Genomic DNA, 20,276 nt, shown 5'->3' on the forward strand with positions numbered 1-20,276 from the left:
GCGCTCGCCCGAGCGAAACGAGGCGCTAAAATATAAAAATATAAAATATAATTAATAAATATAATTATTTAAAATTTTAAATAAAAATATAAAAATATATAATATAATTAATAAATATAATCACATTAACAGTATAAACCTGCTGACGGAGAAACGAGGAAGCAGCGGCGAGCGGCGGCGGCGGCGGCGGCGGCAGCAGCAGCGGCGAGCGGCGGCAGCGGCAGCAACAACAGCAGCAGCGGCGAGCAGCGGCAGCGACAGCCGGAAAGGGAAAGGGAGTGGAAGGCGCGAGCAGCGGGAGGCCTCGAGGGAGGCGCGAGCAGCGGGAAGGCTCGCGGGAGGGCTCGCGGGAGGCGCGAGCAGCGGGAGGCGTGAGCAGCGGGAGGGCTCGAGGGAGGCGCGAGCAACGGGAAGGCTCGCGGGAGGGCTCGCAGGAGACGCGAGCAGCGAGAGGGCTCGCGGGAGGCGTGAGCAGCAGGAGGGCTCGCAGGAGGCGCGAGCAGGGAGAGGGCTCGCGGGAGGCGCGAGCAGCGGGAAGGCTCGCGGGAGGCGCGAGCAGCGACGGCGGCGAGCAGCGGTAGCGGGAGCAGCGGCAGCGAGCGACGAGATCGCGATCGGGATCGGGATCGGGATCGGCAGCGGCAGCAGGTTAGTGTTGGGTTAGGGTTGGGGTTATATCGGTTTAGTTGGTTCGATTGAACCAACTAACAACCGAACCAGGACCGAACCAGACCTAAAATTCTGGTTCGGTTTACCCAGGCGCTCGCCCGAAGCGCCCAGCGCCTGGGCTCGGGCGAGCGCCCAGGCGGCGCCTGATTGAAGCGCGCCGCCTGGGACATTAGCGAGGCGCTCGGGCCTCACCTCGCCTCGCCCGAGCGCCTAGGCGAGCGCCCGAGCGCCTTTTGCAATCACTGATCTTAACTCTTTTCTTTGTAAAGTGATTCAAGATCAATGAAACCAATTTCTTCCATGGAGGATTGTGCGATAAAAATCTTCGTCGACGAAACCAAAAGATAAGAATTTCAATTTTGATCCTTATAGCCTATAATTTCTATTCGTTTATGGCTTAGATATACTACATTCTTATTTAAATTTAATTTATATAATAAGCAACTGGAGATAAATATCCTAAAATAGGGTTTCTTTTTCAATTTCAACTTATAGTAAATTCTGAATTGTCCAATGTACCGATGTACCATGTGGTGTACCAGCACATGGTTCATCAGTATCAACCATTATGTACTGATTCGATCAAGGATCGGTATGTACCGATATGGCCAGGGACCGATAGTCGTTATGAGATAGCAAACTTTGATATAAATATTGGAAATAGATATTGCATACTCCATCTTATATATCTATTATTAATTTAAGGATATCCTTACCAACAGCTCAATTGCGACAAAAGATTCATCTTATAAGTCCAGCAATGCTTTTTGGGCAAGTGTGGGGTAGCCAGGGAATATGCTTAAAGAGTCCAAATAATCAAGATAAGGTTGGTAAAATAGATGTGTGGGATTACTAAAAAAAATAGACTTAGATTCTCAGGAGACCTATCATGGATTGTCATCTCGCACCAAGCATGCATATTGGTCCTTGGCTAGACCGATATCACTATACAACACATGGTACACTAGTACATAACAAAGACTTGAAGAGGAACAAACAAATAGCAATGGAGGATGGAGGAAGAAGGAAGAGGAAGGGAGAAGAGGAGATGGTAGAGGAATAGAAAGGAGGGAGAGGAAGGAAGAAAAGTAGACGATGGAGGAAGAGGAGAAAGGAAGAAGTGGAGGATGTGGAGGAAGAGAAGGAAGAGGATAAAAAGAGAAGTGTACTTGAATTCGACGATGGTGGTGAGTGATAGGCGACGACGATTGATGGTATTAGCAGCTTGCAGGCTATGCATTTATGGGGAAGAGAACTCGTGAACACGAGTCCTAAGCCAAATGAGTGAAATAGTTTAATTTCTTTTTTTAATAGGTCAGACTAGCCTGTCCAAAATGGAGGTCCACATGCTGGTTCACACTTGGAGCAGTCCAGTACATACAAGCTTGTTTTGTACCAGTCCAAGCAAAACCACAGTCCATAAGACTTGCAATGGCCCTAGTAAAACAAGATGAATCAATTAGAATAAATTGTGTGAGGAGACCTATAAAAGCCCTATTAAGTCAAGAACATCGGCAATAATAAAGTCCAAAATAACCTGATTATTGTGTGTACTCAAATGTTATTTATTACTATTCACAACCATAAAAGGCATTACTGAACAATCAAAAGCTTAGTTCTAAAGGTCCATGGCACAATCGATAATTCAAAAAAAATCTTAGAAAGTCAAGACACTTTTTTACTTATGGTACAAAGAGTATAATTTGGCACTCAATACAAAAGTTAACATCAAATGTAAAGCAACAAAAAATTTTAAAAAAAACAACAATGTGCTTTTTTACATACAAAGCCTTCAAAAAATTATCGATATCTACCACAAAATCTTTTCATATACAAGCATATCCTTTCAAAACTAACAGTTATGTCCCTAATGTTAGCTACCTTTGGATTATTAGAAATCTTTTGCTAGTGGTAAAATGACGAAAGCATATCCTTTTCAAAAATGGCCCTTGGGAAATGGATCAAACCCAACCTAGTTAGGGTGAATCCACGGGTTAGGTTGGGTTGGGTTGGGTATTGGGGAAAACTGGGGGTTACTTTGATCTATTTCATTTCATAAACTTATTGTGATGTTGGTAATGGTTTGGGTCAAAGGGAGAAGGCTAGATGAGGGAGCGGAGATGAGAAATCAGTGAGATCAGGATTACATTGCAATAAATATTGGAACAAGAAAAAATAAAGGATTAAGAGGAGGTGATTGATGAATGGCAGGACTAGGGTCCCCTTAGGTGGGTTGAGGACTGAAAGGGATACGAGGGTTAGAGCAGATAGAGGAATGAGAAGGTCTAAGTAAGCAGGAATAGAAACTGGAATTGGAGTATTCTACTTAGGCTTAATCCATCCACTTCAACCATGGTTTCACAAAAGATCACTGCAAGAGATAAATTGCTAGGACAAATCTGTTAGTAACTAAGGTTTTGGAGGGATATATGTAGAATCAACATTTTTAGGATGTCTCACATTCCCTACTTTTTGAGCTGACTAGTCAGTAATCATAATCTTATAAAACTCTAAAATAAAATCCACTTGCATATGTGACAGTAATCTAGATATAATTTCTACCCGTATTCTTGCCATAATTATGGATAAAATCCACTTATATTAACTATCCTAAGGTTGTCACCAAAGCAACTAGTATAATCACAGTGTTCATCAATAGGAAATCAATCCAATCGACCATGATATCCCCCAATAGCAAAGGTCAGATTTTAAAACTGCCACTATATATCACATTTTAGGTGCCTATATCAACAGTATTACTTGTGATCATAAAAATTTTGTTCACCATTCATCCATCAAAAGCCCTGTATACTTACAGGCATGGTTTACACTGTAGCAGTACTGTATCACTGTAGTGCTGCTACAGTGCTCGGCACGCCTGAATATATCGCTCGGTACACCTGGGTGTACCGAGCGGTATACCGTACCGTACCGATACCGAGCCCAGGTCGAAACTCCGATACGGTACGGTATTGCGAACCTTGCTTACAGGTCACTTCCATAGTGGCTTATTCTTTAATTTAAGCTTCATGAAATGAAGTTCTCATAATCAAGATCCATGATATGATTTGCTTAAAAAAAATTAGTTCTGCCTCAAAGATTTATACTTGTAGATCAACTGATATTTATCTGAAACAGAAAACTTGATGCTCAAAGAGAATATTGGCAAAATGTAAAGTCAGATAAGGATTGTAACTGTAAGTCAAGTGTCTGAAAATAACAAAATATAATAATTTGCATGTCCAAACCCTCACTTCCTAGTATTCTAATCAAAGAATGACTCCTCAAAATACTAAATGCATCAGTTAGTTTATCAAACACTAGCAATTAACTCTAGCAAAATAAAATGATTATATCCTATCGAAACACAAAGGGTGACAAGTACCTTCAAGTTATCATTTCCCATAAGCAACAAGGTCAGAGTCTGAAGAATATTAAGCACCAACTGCTCCCCAATACTCTCATCAAGCGAACCATTCAAAAGAGAAAGAATGTGAAGAAAGCATTCCCCACTATGGAACAATGTCTGATAGTACTGACAGTTCAAAGAAAATGTGGACATAAGAAAATTTATTAAATGAATGCAAGTATATAACGTAACAAAATGGTTCACTGCTATTAAAATCAAAAAGTTGACAAGCTAGCTAACAAAGCAGAGCCCACCATTTGATCAATCAGAATAAGTTCTCTCATGCCAATCAGTAGCTCTATTGATAACTCCGCAAAAGCCTTTTCTCTCTCCTTTGCTTGAGTAAAGGTTTCTAGAAACTTGGAGCACAGCTGTGACTTAGCCCTATTACCTTCTGCAGATGATGGAGGCAACTGGAGACAATTTTAAGTTTATAAAGACTTCCACTACCAACAGTATATTGAGGTACATGAAAAGACTCAGTTATCCAAGTACCTTAAGCAATCCAAGAATTTGCTCCAACACACGCTTGCGAAGATTTTCTTCCCAAAATAGATCAAATAAGCTATCAATACAGCTGGAATTGTGCAAAACTAAACTCCTTCCATTCTCTGCCAAAAGAAGATATTCTGTGAAAAGCTCAAACGAAGACTCCATGCATTTGACCCAACAGACAGCTGGCTGCACTATACAAACCATCTGATTGCTTTGTTCACTTTGTACACCATTAATGTCATCCTCCACATGATAATCCATGTTCTTAATTTTTCTGAGTTCTTGCGCTTGAATGCATGCAACCTTGAGCACTCTAGCAATTGCATCTAAAGACTTGAAAGAAGCAAGACTTTGCTCGACTGCAAGCTGTAGAATTCTAAGCAGGCTCTTCAAGAGAATACTGGCAATTTCAGGATTACAAGCTGACTTCTCAAGTGTCTCTAACAGCACAGAGCATTCTGGCTGCAACCAGAATAAGGAAAAGAATACATATTAAAAGAAAGAAAACCATATCAAAACTTATGAATGAAGGTCTGAAAAAGAATGAAAATGTTTTATTAAATGCGCTTCAGCAAATCTTCTTTAAAAATGCCAAGTCAATAAGAAACAGAAACTTTTTAGGTTGATGTCCACTAATTAATGCTTTATTGGTTGATGGACCAAGTATGGGCATATCAATGTTGTAAAGTCCTAAGGTACAAGAAAGGACAGATATAGCCAGTAGCCCAGGGAGCCACCTACATACTGGATGATCATCCAGCAAAAGATTCAAAGGCACCTTTGTTTTAGTGCAAATTGAAGTCCAAAAACTCATTTTGAGAAATGATACCTTCATAAAATGATTCTTAAGTTAATTGTTTTATTAAAAAAAACTGCAGATTGAAAATTGTACACATGTTGCTTCAATCTGTTGGCTTTGCAGTAACAATGTACAAACTTATATTCTGTCTTTATTCTTTCTTTCAAAGTTATTTAAAGTTATTGGCCAGTAGAAGGTCACCAATAGACTATCTGTGGGTTATACACAACCGGATTGTCATGAACAAACAGTAATCATTACACCTCTTTTAACTACCGCATCTATGTAGTTCTCGTGAGTACATATTCATATCATCTTAAACCATGCTTTCTTATTTTATCCTCTATCGAAGCAATATCTAACTGTTCACAAATAAAAACATTTCTTTTCTAATCTTTCCTGGTAACTCCATACACCTACCTCAACTTTCTCACCTCAACATCAACGATGTTTTGTAATATTGTTTCTCAACAGCCCAACACTTAGATCGAAAACTGTCTTATAAACTTTTCTTTTTAATCTCAAAGGTATTCGATGATCACACAAGACTCCTAACACCCTTCATCATTTTAACCGTCTTGATTTTACTTTATAAATAATATCTTCAACAAACTCTTCATCTCGTTGAATAATTGTTTCAAGATACCTAAAGTTTTTACTCAGGAGAACTTCTTGCTCATCCAACTTAACTATATCCTCTTGTCTATTCCTAATACTACTAAGGATTGCATCCACAACTCAAAGTTTAGAAAAAAATTTATTTAAACTCTCGACAACAAAGATAATATCATCAACAAATAACAAACACCAAAAAGGTATATCCTGTAGATGACTAGTAAGTTCATCCATTATCAGCAAGAAAAGATAGAGACTTAATACGGATCTTTTATGTAATCCTATACGAATAGGAAACTCACCCTACAGTTCTAACACTAGCAGCAATATTATCATACATATTGTCAATCATATCAATATAATTAGTGGATACATCTTACTTTTATAAAAACCCATCATAATAAATCTCTTGGGACTCTCTATCGTATGCTTTTTATAAATAAAAAAAACCATAGGCAAATTTTTTTCTCTACATTTTTTCACTAATTATCTTAATAAATAAATAGCTTCTATCGTTAACCTTCCGAGCATAAAAATAAATTGACTCCAGAGATGTTTGTCTCAAGTTTTATCCTACTTTCGATAACTCTTTCCCAATCAAACAACTATAGTTCTCAAAATAAAAAATGTTATGATAATCTGTCAGAGCAAATGTTACGAGTTAAGAAACGATCTCTTCTACTCCTACCACACAATGGGAAGATGTACCCTATTGTCCATTATAATATTGGAAAAACATAGAGGAACTGAGACTAGTTTTTATATAGGTCCCAATGCAACATAATATACGTAAAAACTTGCTTATTGTTAGTTAGCCACATTCACCTATTCCAATTGCTAACTAAACATATGAACATGTAATGGTCAGTTGTATCACCATTTAGTTCAAGAAAAAACATGCAATATAAAGTTCTTATGATGATAAACTTCTACATGATAGTTATAAACAGTATAAGTTGCTTTTATCAGGCATCTATGCCGGCATATAACAATTGGATTCACAAGCAGCTTTGCATAAAATGACCCTTATTCTCACTGTTAGGCTCCCAAGTAACTATGGTACAGTCAGCTGAAATATCAGACCAATCGTATAGGTAAAAGGAACAAATTCATGAAGCACTGGAAAAGGTAGTAACAACAAACATGCTCATATATGGTTCATTTCAGAAAACAGGGTTCCATGTCAAAGAAAAAATAAGTCAATATACCAGAAAGATTAAAAAAATCGTGGATATGCAGATATCAACACAGTGGGCTAAGTTTAATGCATGCTTCTCTATCAAAATTTGAAGTTATTTATGAAGAACAATAGTGAACAAGAATGTATGAACAATCACCAAGTTATTTTTGTTTCCATTTAGTCCCGCAACGAACTCTAAGAAAGAAATTGCTTCAACTTGAAGAGCATCAACTTCAGCAGGCTTTGTCAGATCATTTGGGTTTTCAGGCCTGTAAGAAATTTCAGGGTCAATCAGAACACCACTTGAGAATGTGCCTCTCCCCATTTTAAATTCTTCCAGAGATGATCCAAAATAGAAGAATTTCGCTGAGAAAATCAACTCCCAAATCTTCTCCTCTCGGAAGATTTCAAGTAAAGCTGGTGCAGAAACAAGAACCTTTCTGAATGCACAAAGGATGTAATGTTGCAGGGAACTGGCTAAAATCCTGAAACAAAAATAAGAAAATATATGAAGGATCAAAACAACTCTGAATCAGAAAACATTCCATCAACTCATTGCATGAACCTAACAATCTAGTTGAGTATATTCAAACTACATGAAAAGTACAGGATGCTGATAAGGAAAAGGGGAAACAATGAACTTATTTCATGTCTATGCTGTAGATCTACAATTCCAGAAAGAATTTACACAAGCATTAACAGTAGTGCAATGGTCAAGGTTTGAGCCGGGTGCTTGGACCAGGTACCATATTGGTCCATACCATGTCCGGAGTGCCGATATGCCAGTACGTAATGAGTTTCAAAAAATCCTGAAAAAAACTGTAAAAACAAAAAAAGAAAATGTTTGGTACCAGACCTGAACCAACGTGTACCAAACCTTGTATCGACTTGTATCGAACCCTATACCAATGTGTATCAGTCGATACTAGCCCTGTACCAGGCATACCGGGAGGTAAAACACCTGTAACAGGTGTACCATCAGGGTTTACCCTAATCAGCATCCTGGTAAATACTGTCCGTACCTTACCATAATACCCAACGGTAATGCAAGCCTTGACTGGGACATGCGAAACAAGAAAGATAGGACAACAACATGATTCAGATCCAAGTTATTATAGCCAAGCTTTAAGAGTAATTACTGCTTGTGCAGTGCACTGCAACCAACAAGTTTCAAAACCACCATTTCCACGATGTGAGCAACTAATATATCTTCAACTTAACTCAGAATTCAGTCCAAACCATATGGTTAGTAGAAAGCAACAATATATTTTTCCATATTTATGCAGGCATCACAATTACGAATAGAGCATGGCACATGCCACATCATGTGACCAGCATGGTGAAGCATTGCACTTGGCTTGCTGGAATGCACTCTACATGGCACTTGACAATAATAAATTATAAAGTATTGCCAAATTTTCTGAATTAAACAAAGACGATGGTTTCCCAAAGTCAATACTGCCAAAAAAAGAGACTTGCGACTCAAATCCAAATAAACTTTCTTTTAGCTAAGAATTAAATCGCTCAAAAAAAATTTGTTCATGGAAATTCCTTCTGCTTACAAATGTATAGATTTTTGTATTTCTTTTTTCACTGGTTTCTTCAGTCTTCTGCCTATCTCACCTATCATCAAGAAACAGTGTCGACAAGATGGTTCACTCAATGGGCTAAAACAAGAAAAGAATCTACTTCTCATGGACTGTCATACTGTGCCAACTGGTGGAATTGGACCATGGGTAGACCGGTCTGTACAGGTCAGTACCGGCACCCCATATGCCGGCATGCCAGCATGTACCATCTTTTTAAGAAAGGCTGAAAAAGGCCAAAAATTCATTAAAAAACTATTTTAGGATTTTTTTATCCTAACTTAACGGTAATTTTATTATATTTAAATAAGAATAAAATGTATATGAGGCATAGATGAATAGGAATATTTGGTTATAACAATGAGAGAGTGAATGAGAGTGAGTGAGAATTAGTAAAAGAGAGGAGGAGGGGGATTTAAAGCCCCAAAAGAGGCCCCAATCATTGCGGTAAAACTTTACATGATTTGGGTCACTCTTGATCAAATTTTGACCAGTACTGACCTGTATCAGCCAATACAGCAAGAGTTTCGACCATATCGATTGACACATCACCCATACCACCTGAAACAGGCTGGTACATACCGATTAGCTAGTGAGGCTATTTCACCTGTTACAAAAGTTGGGATTCACATATTACATGTTCCTCCAGCATTGACCATAACCTACAGTCTAAAAATAACTATCATTTTTCACACTAGCCATCCAGTGACCTAATTTATAAATTACACAAAATTTTTCATGCTATTTATTGTTGAGAATGATGGTTTACCTCTAAATTCAAGTGCTCGTGAAGTAACTTAGATCACACACCATAGACCTCTAAAACCTAATAAATCGAGGGCCTAATAAAAAAGACTGATCTGGAGGCCAAATTCAAATTAAGTTTAACTGATTTGGTCAAGTTCAAGAGTCTTTGGTACTAAAGCTTTAGTTTTTATTATTTTTCTATATCATTCAAATGAATTTTACAGGTATTAAGCAGGTCTAATTAGAATCAAATGGGTTATTATTATCTAGGTATTATCGTAGTTATTTTTATTAGAATTTCGCGATATGATGTTAATCAAATTTGGGTCTCATTTGATCATATATACAGGATAAAGGGAGTGCAAGGCTGAGAGGGTAGGACACCATGGTAGGGAAGACGAGTTAGATACAAGAAAGGAAATCTCAGAAGACGACAAAGAGGATAACAATGACTATCAAATCCTAAAGAATGAACGATGAAAAAGGGTAGAAGACTTTCTAAATAGAAGACAAATAAGAAGATATACATGATATTACAAAAACGGATACAGCAAGATTTACTTGCCTTCAGAGGCTCAAAGTTTGAGGCTGGTTCCCATCCTATCAAAAATATTTGTTAAGGTATAGACAGCAATCAGATCTGATTCATTAGCAACCTTGTCCACCTAATCAGTTAACAGCCAAATCTAATCAGTTAATAATCATATCTAAATCTTGTCCTTTGATTCAAAAGGAACAAGAACATAAGCATAACTGAAAATAAACTTGAGCTGGCCCCTAAACAAAATCTAACTAGATTTTTATCTAGAGATCATACTTACAACAATGCTCCTCACACCCATTTTTATGCACACAGTCATATATAAATGGCTTCTTCAAGACCAAATAGCAATTACCCCACTCAGCATCTCCAGTTAATTTTTCCAAGGTCGAATTTGCTCCCTATTGCTTGACACATACATCTATTCAAGCTCTAGCTTGATGTTACAAACTATGTACAGTGCTTACATAAAGTGCAAATTTCTCAAAGGCACATTAAGACGCTAAGGTTTCTTGGAACCTGGACAAATGAGAGACACACCTAATTGGAGGAAAACACACAAATAACAAAAAAAAAATGAAAATATGGTTTGGCTAAGGCAAAGCTTAAGATTAGAGATTTATTAAGCTTGGACTTCAGTGTGCTATGCGCCTACAAGGCTAAGAACAACACTCATTGTCATGGTATGTCGTCATTACCATTACTGTTAACTATTCCAACTTTATGATTGACCTCTTTGATTAAATCAGCATGTTTGCCTCAAACAAATCAACTAGCTGCCAATCATCAACTTCTTTCATTGCTTCTCTTCATGTTTCTCGCCAAGCAATAAAGCAGTAAAGCTTGTAATATGTTACTGTCACCTGCAGTCGTGCAAAGTTTCCGAACTTCTGCAGAATGTTAGCCTTAAACAAAAACAAATATTAGAATTATTGGATTACTTTTCCTTACTGATTTGCATATGATTATACAATATTTAATTACACTCGTAAAATCTAAAGCCATTTCAACTGGACAAAAGGTTTATACATTGGAACCAAATTCATATAGTCCCATGAATCCCATCTATAAACAACAGCAGTATTCCACTGTAACTACTGACGACCAACAGTGAGAAATTATTAGTTACATGAGACGAGAAAAACCCTTCTATTTCCATTTCAACTATGAAATACTTTTAATAACAGTAAAAGAATTTCATCTTCAAAATGCAAAAAAAGAAATAATCAGAGAATAGTAAAAAATAAATAAGAAACTTCTCATACAGCTGCTAAATGTTTGGATAATAAAAAATTCACCTTATATGGTTTGGCACTTCACTCTCAGTAGTGCAAGCCTTGAGGCATGGAAATACAGTAAGAAGAACCTTCATCACCCATCTTATAGAAAGTTCCCAATAAGCCAACGAGATAGGAAAGGAACTTTGACTAATAGATGCATGACCATGATGAAATTTGGTGTCTTCAGGAGCAAGTAGAAAAGAGCAAAGAACTCTGCTTAGTTTAACAGAATACTCATTCCATTCATTTAAATTGGGACTATTGTCATGGACCTGAATGGAAAATTCTGGAGATGCTTTTTGCTCCAGGCTGTTGGCATGGGTTGAGCTGAGCAATTCATTGTCAGATACCGACGAAGCCATCCTTCTTCGGTAAAATTCTTGAAGCATAAAAGCTGGCCAGCATATGCTATTTGCAAATTTATGTACCCGTCCATTTTCACATAGGAATTGCATATTGTTTTGATTGCCAAATCTGTGTTAGTTAATTAAGGAAACTTAGGTGACTCAAACAAGATATAGTTAACAAATTAAGAATACAATACTAAGTTGACAACATCTAAAGCATTACTAGTGCAACTTACAATTGAGTTTAACACCACCGGCTTGACTCAAATTAATTAATTAGCAAGGATTTTTAGGCCTTACTATACCTGGGAAACCTGGGTGGGGTTAGGATGGGAAATCTCATCACATACCTACTAGGGCTGGGTTAGTGTTGACACAAAACCCAACACAATCCCAACCTAAGTTCAAACTGATTCAAAGTAAACCCAACCATACCTGAATCCAACCTCATTTGGCAACATAGGGTACATAATATAACATAGTAGTATAATTAGAATCATTTATACTTACAACTTTAGCAATGTCTGTATAAACCTGTGTCACCTAAACCATCCTAGCCTAACTTACCCAACCAATCAATTCAAACCAACCCAAGCACATCGTAAACAAAACTTGGGTAGAAGTTTAAATTCAAATTAGAAACATGATCAGACATTCAAAAGAAAAAAAACGAACTGGGTTTAGGTCAGATCTGTCAAATTAGAAGATAAGGATCATAGGATATGATTACAAAAATATTTTTAATTATTTAGTTCAATTTTTTAAATTCTTCATAATTTTATAATTGAAAAACCAACTTCATTTTTTTATTTATATTTTAAAATTTTCCTAGTGCCATTACTATATAAAATTTCAATCTGATATATGTGGAGTTTTAATAAATGCTTTGATTTATTCTATCTTTTATATACTTATATTTTATGTATAATCTTGCAATATGCATACATTTCTAATTTCCTATTTGTATGATGGTATTATGTTATTATGCAATATACAAATTATCCTGCACGGTGTTGTGGAGTATTTACTACATATTGCAGTCCTGATAAAAAAGCAAGGCGAGATTTTTTCGGTGAGCTATGACTGATCTGTATCAGCTGATCTTTAAACCATTGCATACTGATATTGGACTGGGCTAAATTACAATTGGAGAATCTAAGTTTGGATGATCCCAACTTACCTGCCCAAGTTGAATCCCAAGTAATCATATACTCCATTAAGAAAAAGGAAAAAATGATGCCAATATGAGACCAAATTCAACAATGTTAGTAAAAGCATGTCAAGTGTATTTTAAATGCAGAAATTAAGTCAAAACTCTTAACGAAAAAAATAGTTCAGGATACGTAGACTCCCTTAGGACTTCCAAAGAAAGAAGTTGGAGCTGAAAAATTCCACTTCTGTGAAAGAAAGAAATATTATCAGTGCATTGGTATTAAGAACATTGCATTCAAATGAAATATATGACAGGAAGGAATGATCATTAAAAAGCATATCCAAGGACACATGCAATTTACAGCATATTGAAGACAACACAACAAAGAAGTGCATGTATCAAGTATCAACGACAGAAGGCTTCTAAAAATCATGTTTTAAATACAACATGACCGAGTTATAGCAACATTAGCTTTTTACATATCTCAATGGCGGCAAAAGATCCATGTAGTCAACCCCAAATAGTTAAATCTTCAGGCTTTGTTGTTGTTTCTGTTGTAGAGTTGCAGCAACATATATTAATAATGAGAAACTATTTAGGATGAGCTACCAAGTGTCAATCAAAATTCGTAATCTACTGTAATTTAAAGATTTCTTCTAAACAGGCCTTACAATTGACCTTAACATCAGGTCCTTTTTCAGAGATTTTCTGGGGTGATTAGATTAGCTTTTATTCCAGAACTCCTATGCATGAATGTCACGCTTGAGACTTGCCTTATTTATTCGTGCAAAAATTGAGTTATGTTAGCTACTTACTATCTTCTTCTTCTTTTTTTCTTTTCTTTTACCTCTTGGAAGGCCTATTATCAAAAGGTTGAAATTGCAGAACTGTCCTTTTACTACTTTAATGAGCATGAATTGGGTCTCTTGACAAACCAATTTAACTTTGTTTAATCAGTTCCAGCCAACACAAATTGAGTGCTCAGGACTTCCTGAATTAGTTTAGTGTTTGGTGCCAATGTGATGAAGAAATGTTGCAGCAATGTGTTATCATCTTGACTATAGAAGGGCCAAAGAGCACAGATACCTCAACAAATGAAGGTCTAATGAACCAATCATATCAAGGATGCCTTGAAAGGAATTTGTTCAAATCCCAGCCACAAACTTTCCAGTTTACAGCTTCAAGTGTTGCTGCCTCCCATGCAAGAAGTGACTAGAAGAGTGAAGAAAAGAATAATGGAGAGCTAGGTTTCTATTAGAGCTCAAATGGGATTCATTTTTCCCATCTTTTTCCTTTAACTTGTGAAGGAGGGAGGAGAAGGGAGGTTAGTTCTCACAACAAGCCTTACCTACTTATTTTCACCTCTCTTTGTTTTCTCATTCTATAGAGTTGTAGCAGCACAGTAGTGTAGTCATGCTAGCCAATCACTACCGGATGGGTGTTCAGGAACTTCAATCCTTGCTATGATCTCACTTCCCCTTCCACTCTTTTATTTCTATCTTTCTTTTTTTAGTTGCTTGTCGGTCTATATCGACCAATATACTCATTGTTTCAGATCAGTCGGTCCAAGCACCTGGAGAGTTGTGTTGCCAGTTAGGAAATCCCCAAAAAGGAGACCTGATCAAGGAGACCTTGTAGGAGATTTAAAGAAAATAAATCACAGACTATCTTAAAAGGCATAATATTTACTTCTCTTCCCTTTCTTTTCCTTTTCATGCAAAAAACAGTTCAAAGCCTCAACTAAAGAGTGAGTGTAAAGAAAATAGAACAGATATAAGAAGAATAAAGTAATAGAAGAAATGAAATCCAAAAAGAATACCTCTTCCTAATCAAATCAAACATGAAAGTGCTTCCATGAACAAAACAATGACAGCACTTATCACAGAAAGTCCTAATACTGTCCTCCTAAACACTCTGACAGAGCATTATCCCAGACCCTATCACAAATGGGTCTTTTCTTGATTGTTCAACTATGCTAAACGCACTCCAGAATAGAAATGCAAAACCAGAGGTATGAAGCTTCCTGAAGAAGTTATTTCAAATATCCTTTTCAAAAGAGTATCCTTTACAAGAGGACAGAAAAGCATTAGGTGATTGATGTTTTCTCCCGTATAATAATTATAAAAACAACTCATAGCAACATTATTTTAAAGATTACTACTAATGCTTGGCCAGCCTTTAATTGAGAATTGGGAAACTATTCCTTTCTATATGTTCTTTTATTTTATTTGAAAGCACGAGTCAAGTTTCTACTAATTTGTTCCTTCTTATCCAAAATCCTTTACCATATTTGACACTGAGGTTATTATCCATCTTCACATGGGAATTACATACTCCAAGACATAATAGAAGCACACACAATAATTTATATGCATCTCGACTTATTTTCATTCTGCCTATTCAAGCAACTATATAAAAACAAGTTTTCTTCTTTATCATAAACCTTAATAGCATGGACTTCTCCGAAAAATGTGATTATCTCCATCATTCAGTTTCATGTACAACAATTGATAAATTGGAACATACAACTTCCTCCTTCAATTGGTTCATTGACCATTCTTATTACTAAAACAAGGAGTGAATCTTAACCTATCCATTTAGTTGGATTAGGATATACTAAGACCTAGGGTTTACTTGTATGCCACCTTATCAAAGTTATTTCTCAGTGAAAATTTTAGCCTAAACAGTAACGCCAAACCATTTATTATTTGGAGTTTTCTTGGCATGTCTTGGCCATTTAAGCATATTGCACATTTGGGACCTTCTTAGTAAGAAGAATTCATTTCAATTGCCCTACTTAAAAAGTTAAATCTATTTTAGACAAAAAATTAAGTAAAAGATTTAAGTATCTTGGATCAATTATTCAATAAGATGGAGAGATCGATGAATATATTATTCATTAGAGTAAAAACAGGATGGTTAAAATGGCGAGGGGGTGTCAGGAGTCTTATTTGAGATCGGATAACATTGAGATTAAAAGAAATTTTCTATAAGATAGTTGCGAGACCAATAATGCTCTATGAATCTGAGTGTTGAGCAGCTAAAAAATATATACAAAAATTTTGTGTTGCTAAGATGAGAATGCTAAGATAGATATATGAAGTTAAATAGGAAAGATAGGAAAAAAATATTTTTATTCGTCAATAACTAAGTATCGCTTTGATGGATGATAAGATAATAGAAAATCGTCTAAGATGGTATGAATATATGCTTAGGAAACCTACGGATGCGACAATTAAAAGAGGTGAAAACATTAATATTTGTGGTACGAGGAAAGGTAGAGGAAGACCTAAAAAGACCTTAATGAAAATTATAAATTAACATCTAAATACTTCAAGCTTAACTAAATATATGACTCTTTACGAATCTCGATGGCGACAAAAGATCCATATAGTCAACCCCAAATAGTTGGTACTTGCGACTTTGCTGTTGTTGTTGTAAAAGTTAAACTACTTATTAAGTTGTCTTTCAAATATGTAATGGAAAATTTTAACTAACTCAAAGCATAGATACCTTGCAAACAACCAACCTTCTACCATAGCATAATTTGCACATGTCATAACTGATTTATCAGATAGGTGATGAAAAAAGTTTTTGTTTTTTGGTAGGACAAATAGTGATATGGAAATTGCATTGCAGGGTGGACAATACATGAAAGTTATCCATTGCTGATCAGAAACCCAACCACATTCAGTAATTGTGTTTTATAAGTATTTATGACATAGTACTACACATCTACCAAAGTTGTGCTTCCGTTATATTAAATCCTACAAATATATAAGCACTATTTATTACATTATGCTCAAACTCACAATTGATTCACAAGAAAATTAACTATAAAAAATTTGGTTAGAGGACAACGCTTAGGGATTCAAGCAACATTGAAGTCCCATTCGGAATATCAGATCCCTTTATTGTTCTTATATTCCAAGTTGATTGTACTATCTTATACTTGAAACTGTGTAAAACGTCAAAAAAAAGCTTCTAAGCTGCCAAACATCCTAGTAATGCTCTGTGGCTAAATTGTTCGTTATCAATTCCATCTTGCTAATGTAAATGCATGCTTTGTAATAGGAGCCACGAAACCTATCTTCAGTAAATATCAGTGGTCAAATTGCTTTAACAAAAGTTCAGCAACAATTATTTAACAAACTGAATCAAACTTCCTTTGTCGAGGTTTTAGACTGTTTGCCAGGAAGCATGGTGCATTAAGCACAACAGCAGAAAAGAGTATGAAAATTACATTCATCACAAAATGGACACTGAATTTCATTAAAATATTTCTATGATTTCAAGGTAAACAAGAAACACTTTTTTCAGATAAGTGAACACAAGCAATCATAGGAAAAAGGAAATAATTAATAGACCCCCAAAGAATTTGCAGGCATGGGAAGCCTCGTAGTATTGCTATAGAACAAATAAAGTAAAAATAGAACAAAGTTCCTAAAGCCACAACAATCCATCGAATGAAAAATTAGGGAACTACCTATCATCTCCACAAAGAATTATGCTCTTTGAAAAGGAAAAATTGCTTGATGGAAGTCCAAGCCCATCCAATAAAACATCAAGACCCCCAATACTTCTAAAATGATTCTGTGCCCGTGGATTTTCAGAGAGAGCTGATTTTAGAGTTACCAGAGTCAAATAATGGAGGGATAAGTCAGTCCACTGTTGTTTCAGATTCAGTCTTCTAATAACCCGTAAAAGCTCTGCAAGAAGTCAATGGAGTTGTAAAGATGATTATCTACACCAACAATTCCATGGACATTTGCAGACTAATGCTATAGGCAAATGCTTAGTATTGCTTTTTTTTTAATGCTCAGTATTGCTGCATGTGCCTTTATACACACTGAACTTTCTATTCCATCTATCATACAAAACATCACTTGCAATAAACTTAAAAGGACAGAAAAAGCATCATTAAGAATTAGTTCATTCATCACATACTTCCTGTAACATTCTAGACTCTTGCTGTAGTATTAAAAAAAGGATAGAGGTATTTAGTTAATAATCAATCATCAATTAATCCTTTTTGGGTTCCTCGCTTGATCAAATATTATGCCAAACGCCTTTCATGTCAAAGAGATTGGCAACATTGGGAGTGCCATTCATGGCACTCCTTTGGTGTTACCACACAAGGGAGGGTGTTCCATAAGAACCCAGTCATCTTTCTTCCATTAACATTCTTCCTTGGCACCCCATCAGTAGTTCCTCCAGTGCTCGCAATTGCCCAGGTTTTCTACACTACTTTTCTGGGAGGCAAAAAACCTTAAAAATATATTTCTGGAGGGACATCCCTCCTTCTCTATTATTTGCAAGCAATATATATAAAAAGAGAAGAGTCTTCTTATGGACAAGGAGAAATTAATGTTTGTTTGCTTTTTGTTATCTCACTGTTATACTAGTGACTGTTTTAGTGGGTATGCCAAACTTCATTGTCAGAAGATAAAGGAACATGGCCATTGTTGCATGCTTTCATATGTTGTCTTATCATCCAAACAAAATTCATCAATTTACTGTCACAAATCAAGTTAAATTGCTTGCTTAATATTTCACACTACCAGAAGTGCTTGGTCATTTACATCCAGCCTATTTGCTTAAAATGAATCACCGTTTCAGTATATTTTAGAAGCTTTTAACAACTGCAAGAATTTTAAATTTGCCCTCGTCTATCATCTTCTCAACCTAATATGAACCAAGATTAAAAGATCAACTGTAACATTAGGTTTTAAGGTTAGAGACAATGGATCGTTGTTAAGTCAATTTAATAAAAGCAGGGACCAGTTTTCTTTCTACTAGTGATAATCTTATTAATTTTCAGATCTATTATACAGGTTGAACCACAAAAGTGCAAAGAATTTACAACTAATTCAAGATCAGAATTTCAGTCATATCCAGTTAGAAACTTCTTGTTAGACAAGTTTGCGAAGTTCTTAAGTTGATTAGAAAAAGCTAACTCTAAAATTAAAACAGTTATAGGTACACAAGAATTCTTTTAGATTTACAATACCTGGCGGTCCTGGCCTGTCATGTTTAGTGAGAGAATAACAGGGATTAATATGAACTATGAATTCATCAAAATCGCATGTGAGATCTGATCAAATTATTCGACTTGTGGCAAACTCCATATCCTTTTGTCTCATTTTTCTCTCTCTCCTACTTGAAATACTAATATTCCTGTGCCTTGTGGTCCCTAATGACCTGAAGCAAAATCATCCTTGAACAATTCCTTTTCTTAAGATTCATCTAGTTTCCTCTAATATTCTCTTTTTATAAGGCATCTTGTTCATGTTTTTTCCTTATTTTTCTCTCCATATCTATTTAAGACATAAAGCACAGATTCAAAATATTAACGAACAGCTCTCTTGCCATATAATTGATAATAGGTGTTGTTCAGCATGTTTATTTGTAGATGTTTTCAAGAATTCAAAACTTCACAAATTTTCTGCTTGTGAAGAACTATATTATGTCCTGTAGCAGTTGCATGCCATTGAATCTTTCAATGTTTTATCATAATATGCCTTTCTGGGATTTCAGCTTATAGTATAATATTTCCTATTATCTTCTTCTGCTGATTAACAAATATAAATATATAGAAAGACATTTTATAGACAATTTCTCAAGTGAACAAAAGAAAACCAACTAGAACATCCTAAAGATCTAAATTATACTTCCGTTCCTGATAATAGTAAACTAAGGCCTGTCTTTAAAAAGTAACATATAGATTTGTACATTCAGAAAAGGATGAGATTTTTCATTGGAGTTTATCAGCTCAACTAATCCATCAAAACTATCTATGCTGACAATATACAAACTTCTGCAGCAAGCATAAGGTTTTAAAACACACAAAGTAAACAGCATACTAGAAAAAAACAGGAAAACAAATAACCTGAAGAAAGCATACCTTACCTACTAACCAATTGACACCACCTGCTTCCATCACCATAACAATTGCCTTTTGCTGCCAAAGAAGTCTTGTCTCAGAGACTAAGCTCTTTGGACCACTTGAAGAAACATCATGTGGATTCTTCTTCGAAGACATATGTGAAACACCATCCACAAACTGAGTCTTCTCGGTTCCAAGAGTATGCAACTCCATGAAACTAAAAATTATTGAAACAACATAGACTAGTATCTTTTGCAAAATTCCTATCTTCTCTAGTCCAGAACTTGACAAGTGTTCATCTACTGGAAGTGCACTTGTTAAAGTTTTAAGCTTGACAACTGCAGCTGAACGTATCGAAATCTGATGTTAGAGACGGATCAGCTTTCCGAGAATATGCATATTAGCCTAGTAATAAGTTTTACGTGATCATGCAACATATTATAGAAGGCAGAATGATGATATTTATATATTTGAGTTCATAAAAAGGAAAGACAGCTATTTCAATAATGAAAGACAGAAAATTTGAAAATGGGCTACTAAACACTGATCACAAAGTTCATTCAAAAGCA

The 20,276-nt window shown here is 35.9% G+C and overlaps 1 protein-coding gene across 2 annotated transcripts in view; it reads right to left on the minus strand.

Annotated features, from left to right (window-relative positions):
- Positions 1–20,276, minus strand: part of LOC135629850 (BEACH domain-containing protein B-like) — a 56,525-nt gene that overhangs the window by 26,327 nt on the left and 9,922 nt on the right. The window contains exons 6-13 of one of the 2 annotated variants that reach the window (XM_065137666.1): positions 19,731–20,051; positions 17,308–17,530; positions 13,012–13,065; positions 11,340–11,795; positions 7,325–7,652; positions 4,574–5,035; positions 4,333–4,491; positions 4,055–4,195 (exon numbers count right to left, since the gene is read on the minus strand). In XM_065137666.1, coding sequence (XP_064993738.1) covers positions 4,055–4,195; positions 4,333–4,491; positions 4,574–5,035; positions 7,325–7,652; positions 11,340–11,795; positions 13,012–13,065; positions 17,308–17,530; positions 19,731–20,051 — 2,144 coding nt within the window. Of the gene's footprint in view, positions 1–4,054; positions 4,205–4,332; positions 4,492–4,573; positions 5,036–7,324; positions 7,653–11,339; positions 11,796–13,011; positions 13,066–17,307; positions 17,531–19,730; positions 20,052–20,276 lie in introns of both variants that reach the window. The other variant, XM_065137664.1, reaches the window with a different exon arrangement.

Source organism: Musa acuminata, chromosome BXJ1-3 (assembly GCF_036884655.1).
Source record: "Musa acuminata AAA Group cultivar baxijiao chromosome BXJ1-3, Cavendish_Baxijiao_AAA, whole genome shotgun sequence".
In the NCBI taxonomy this organism is placed as follows: domain Eukaryota; kingdom Viridiplantae; phylum Streptophyta; class Magnoliopsida; order Zingiberales; family Musaceae; genus Musa; species Musa acuminata.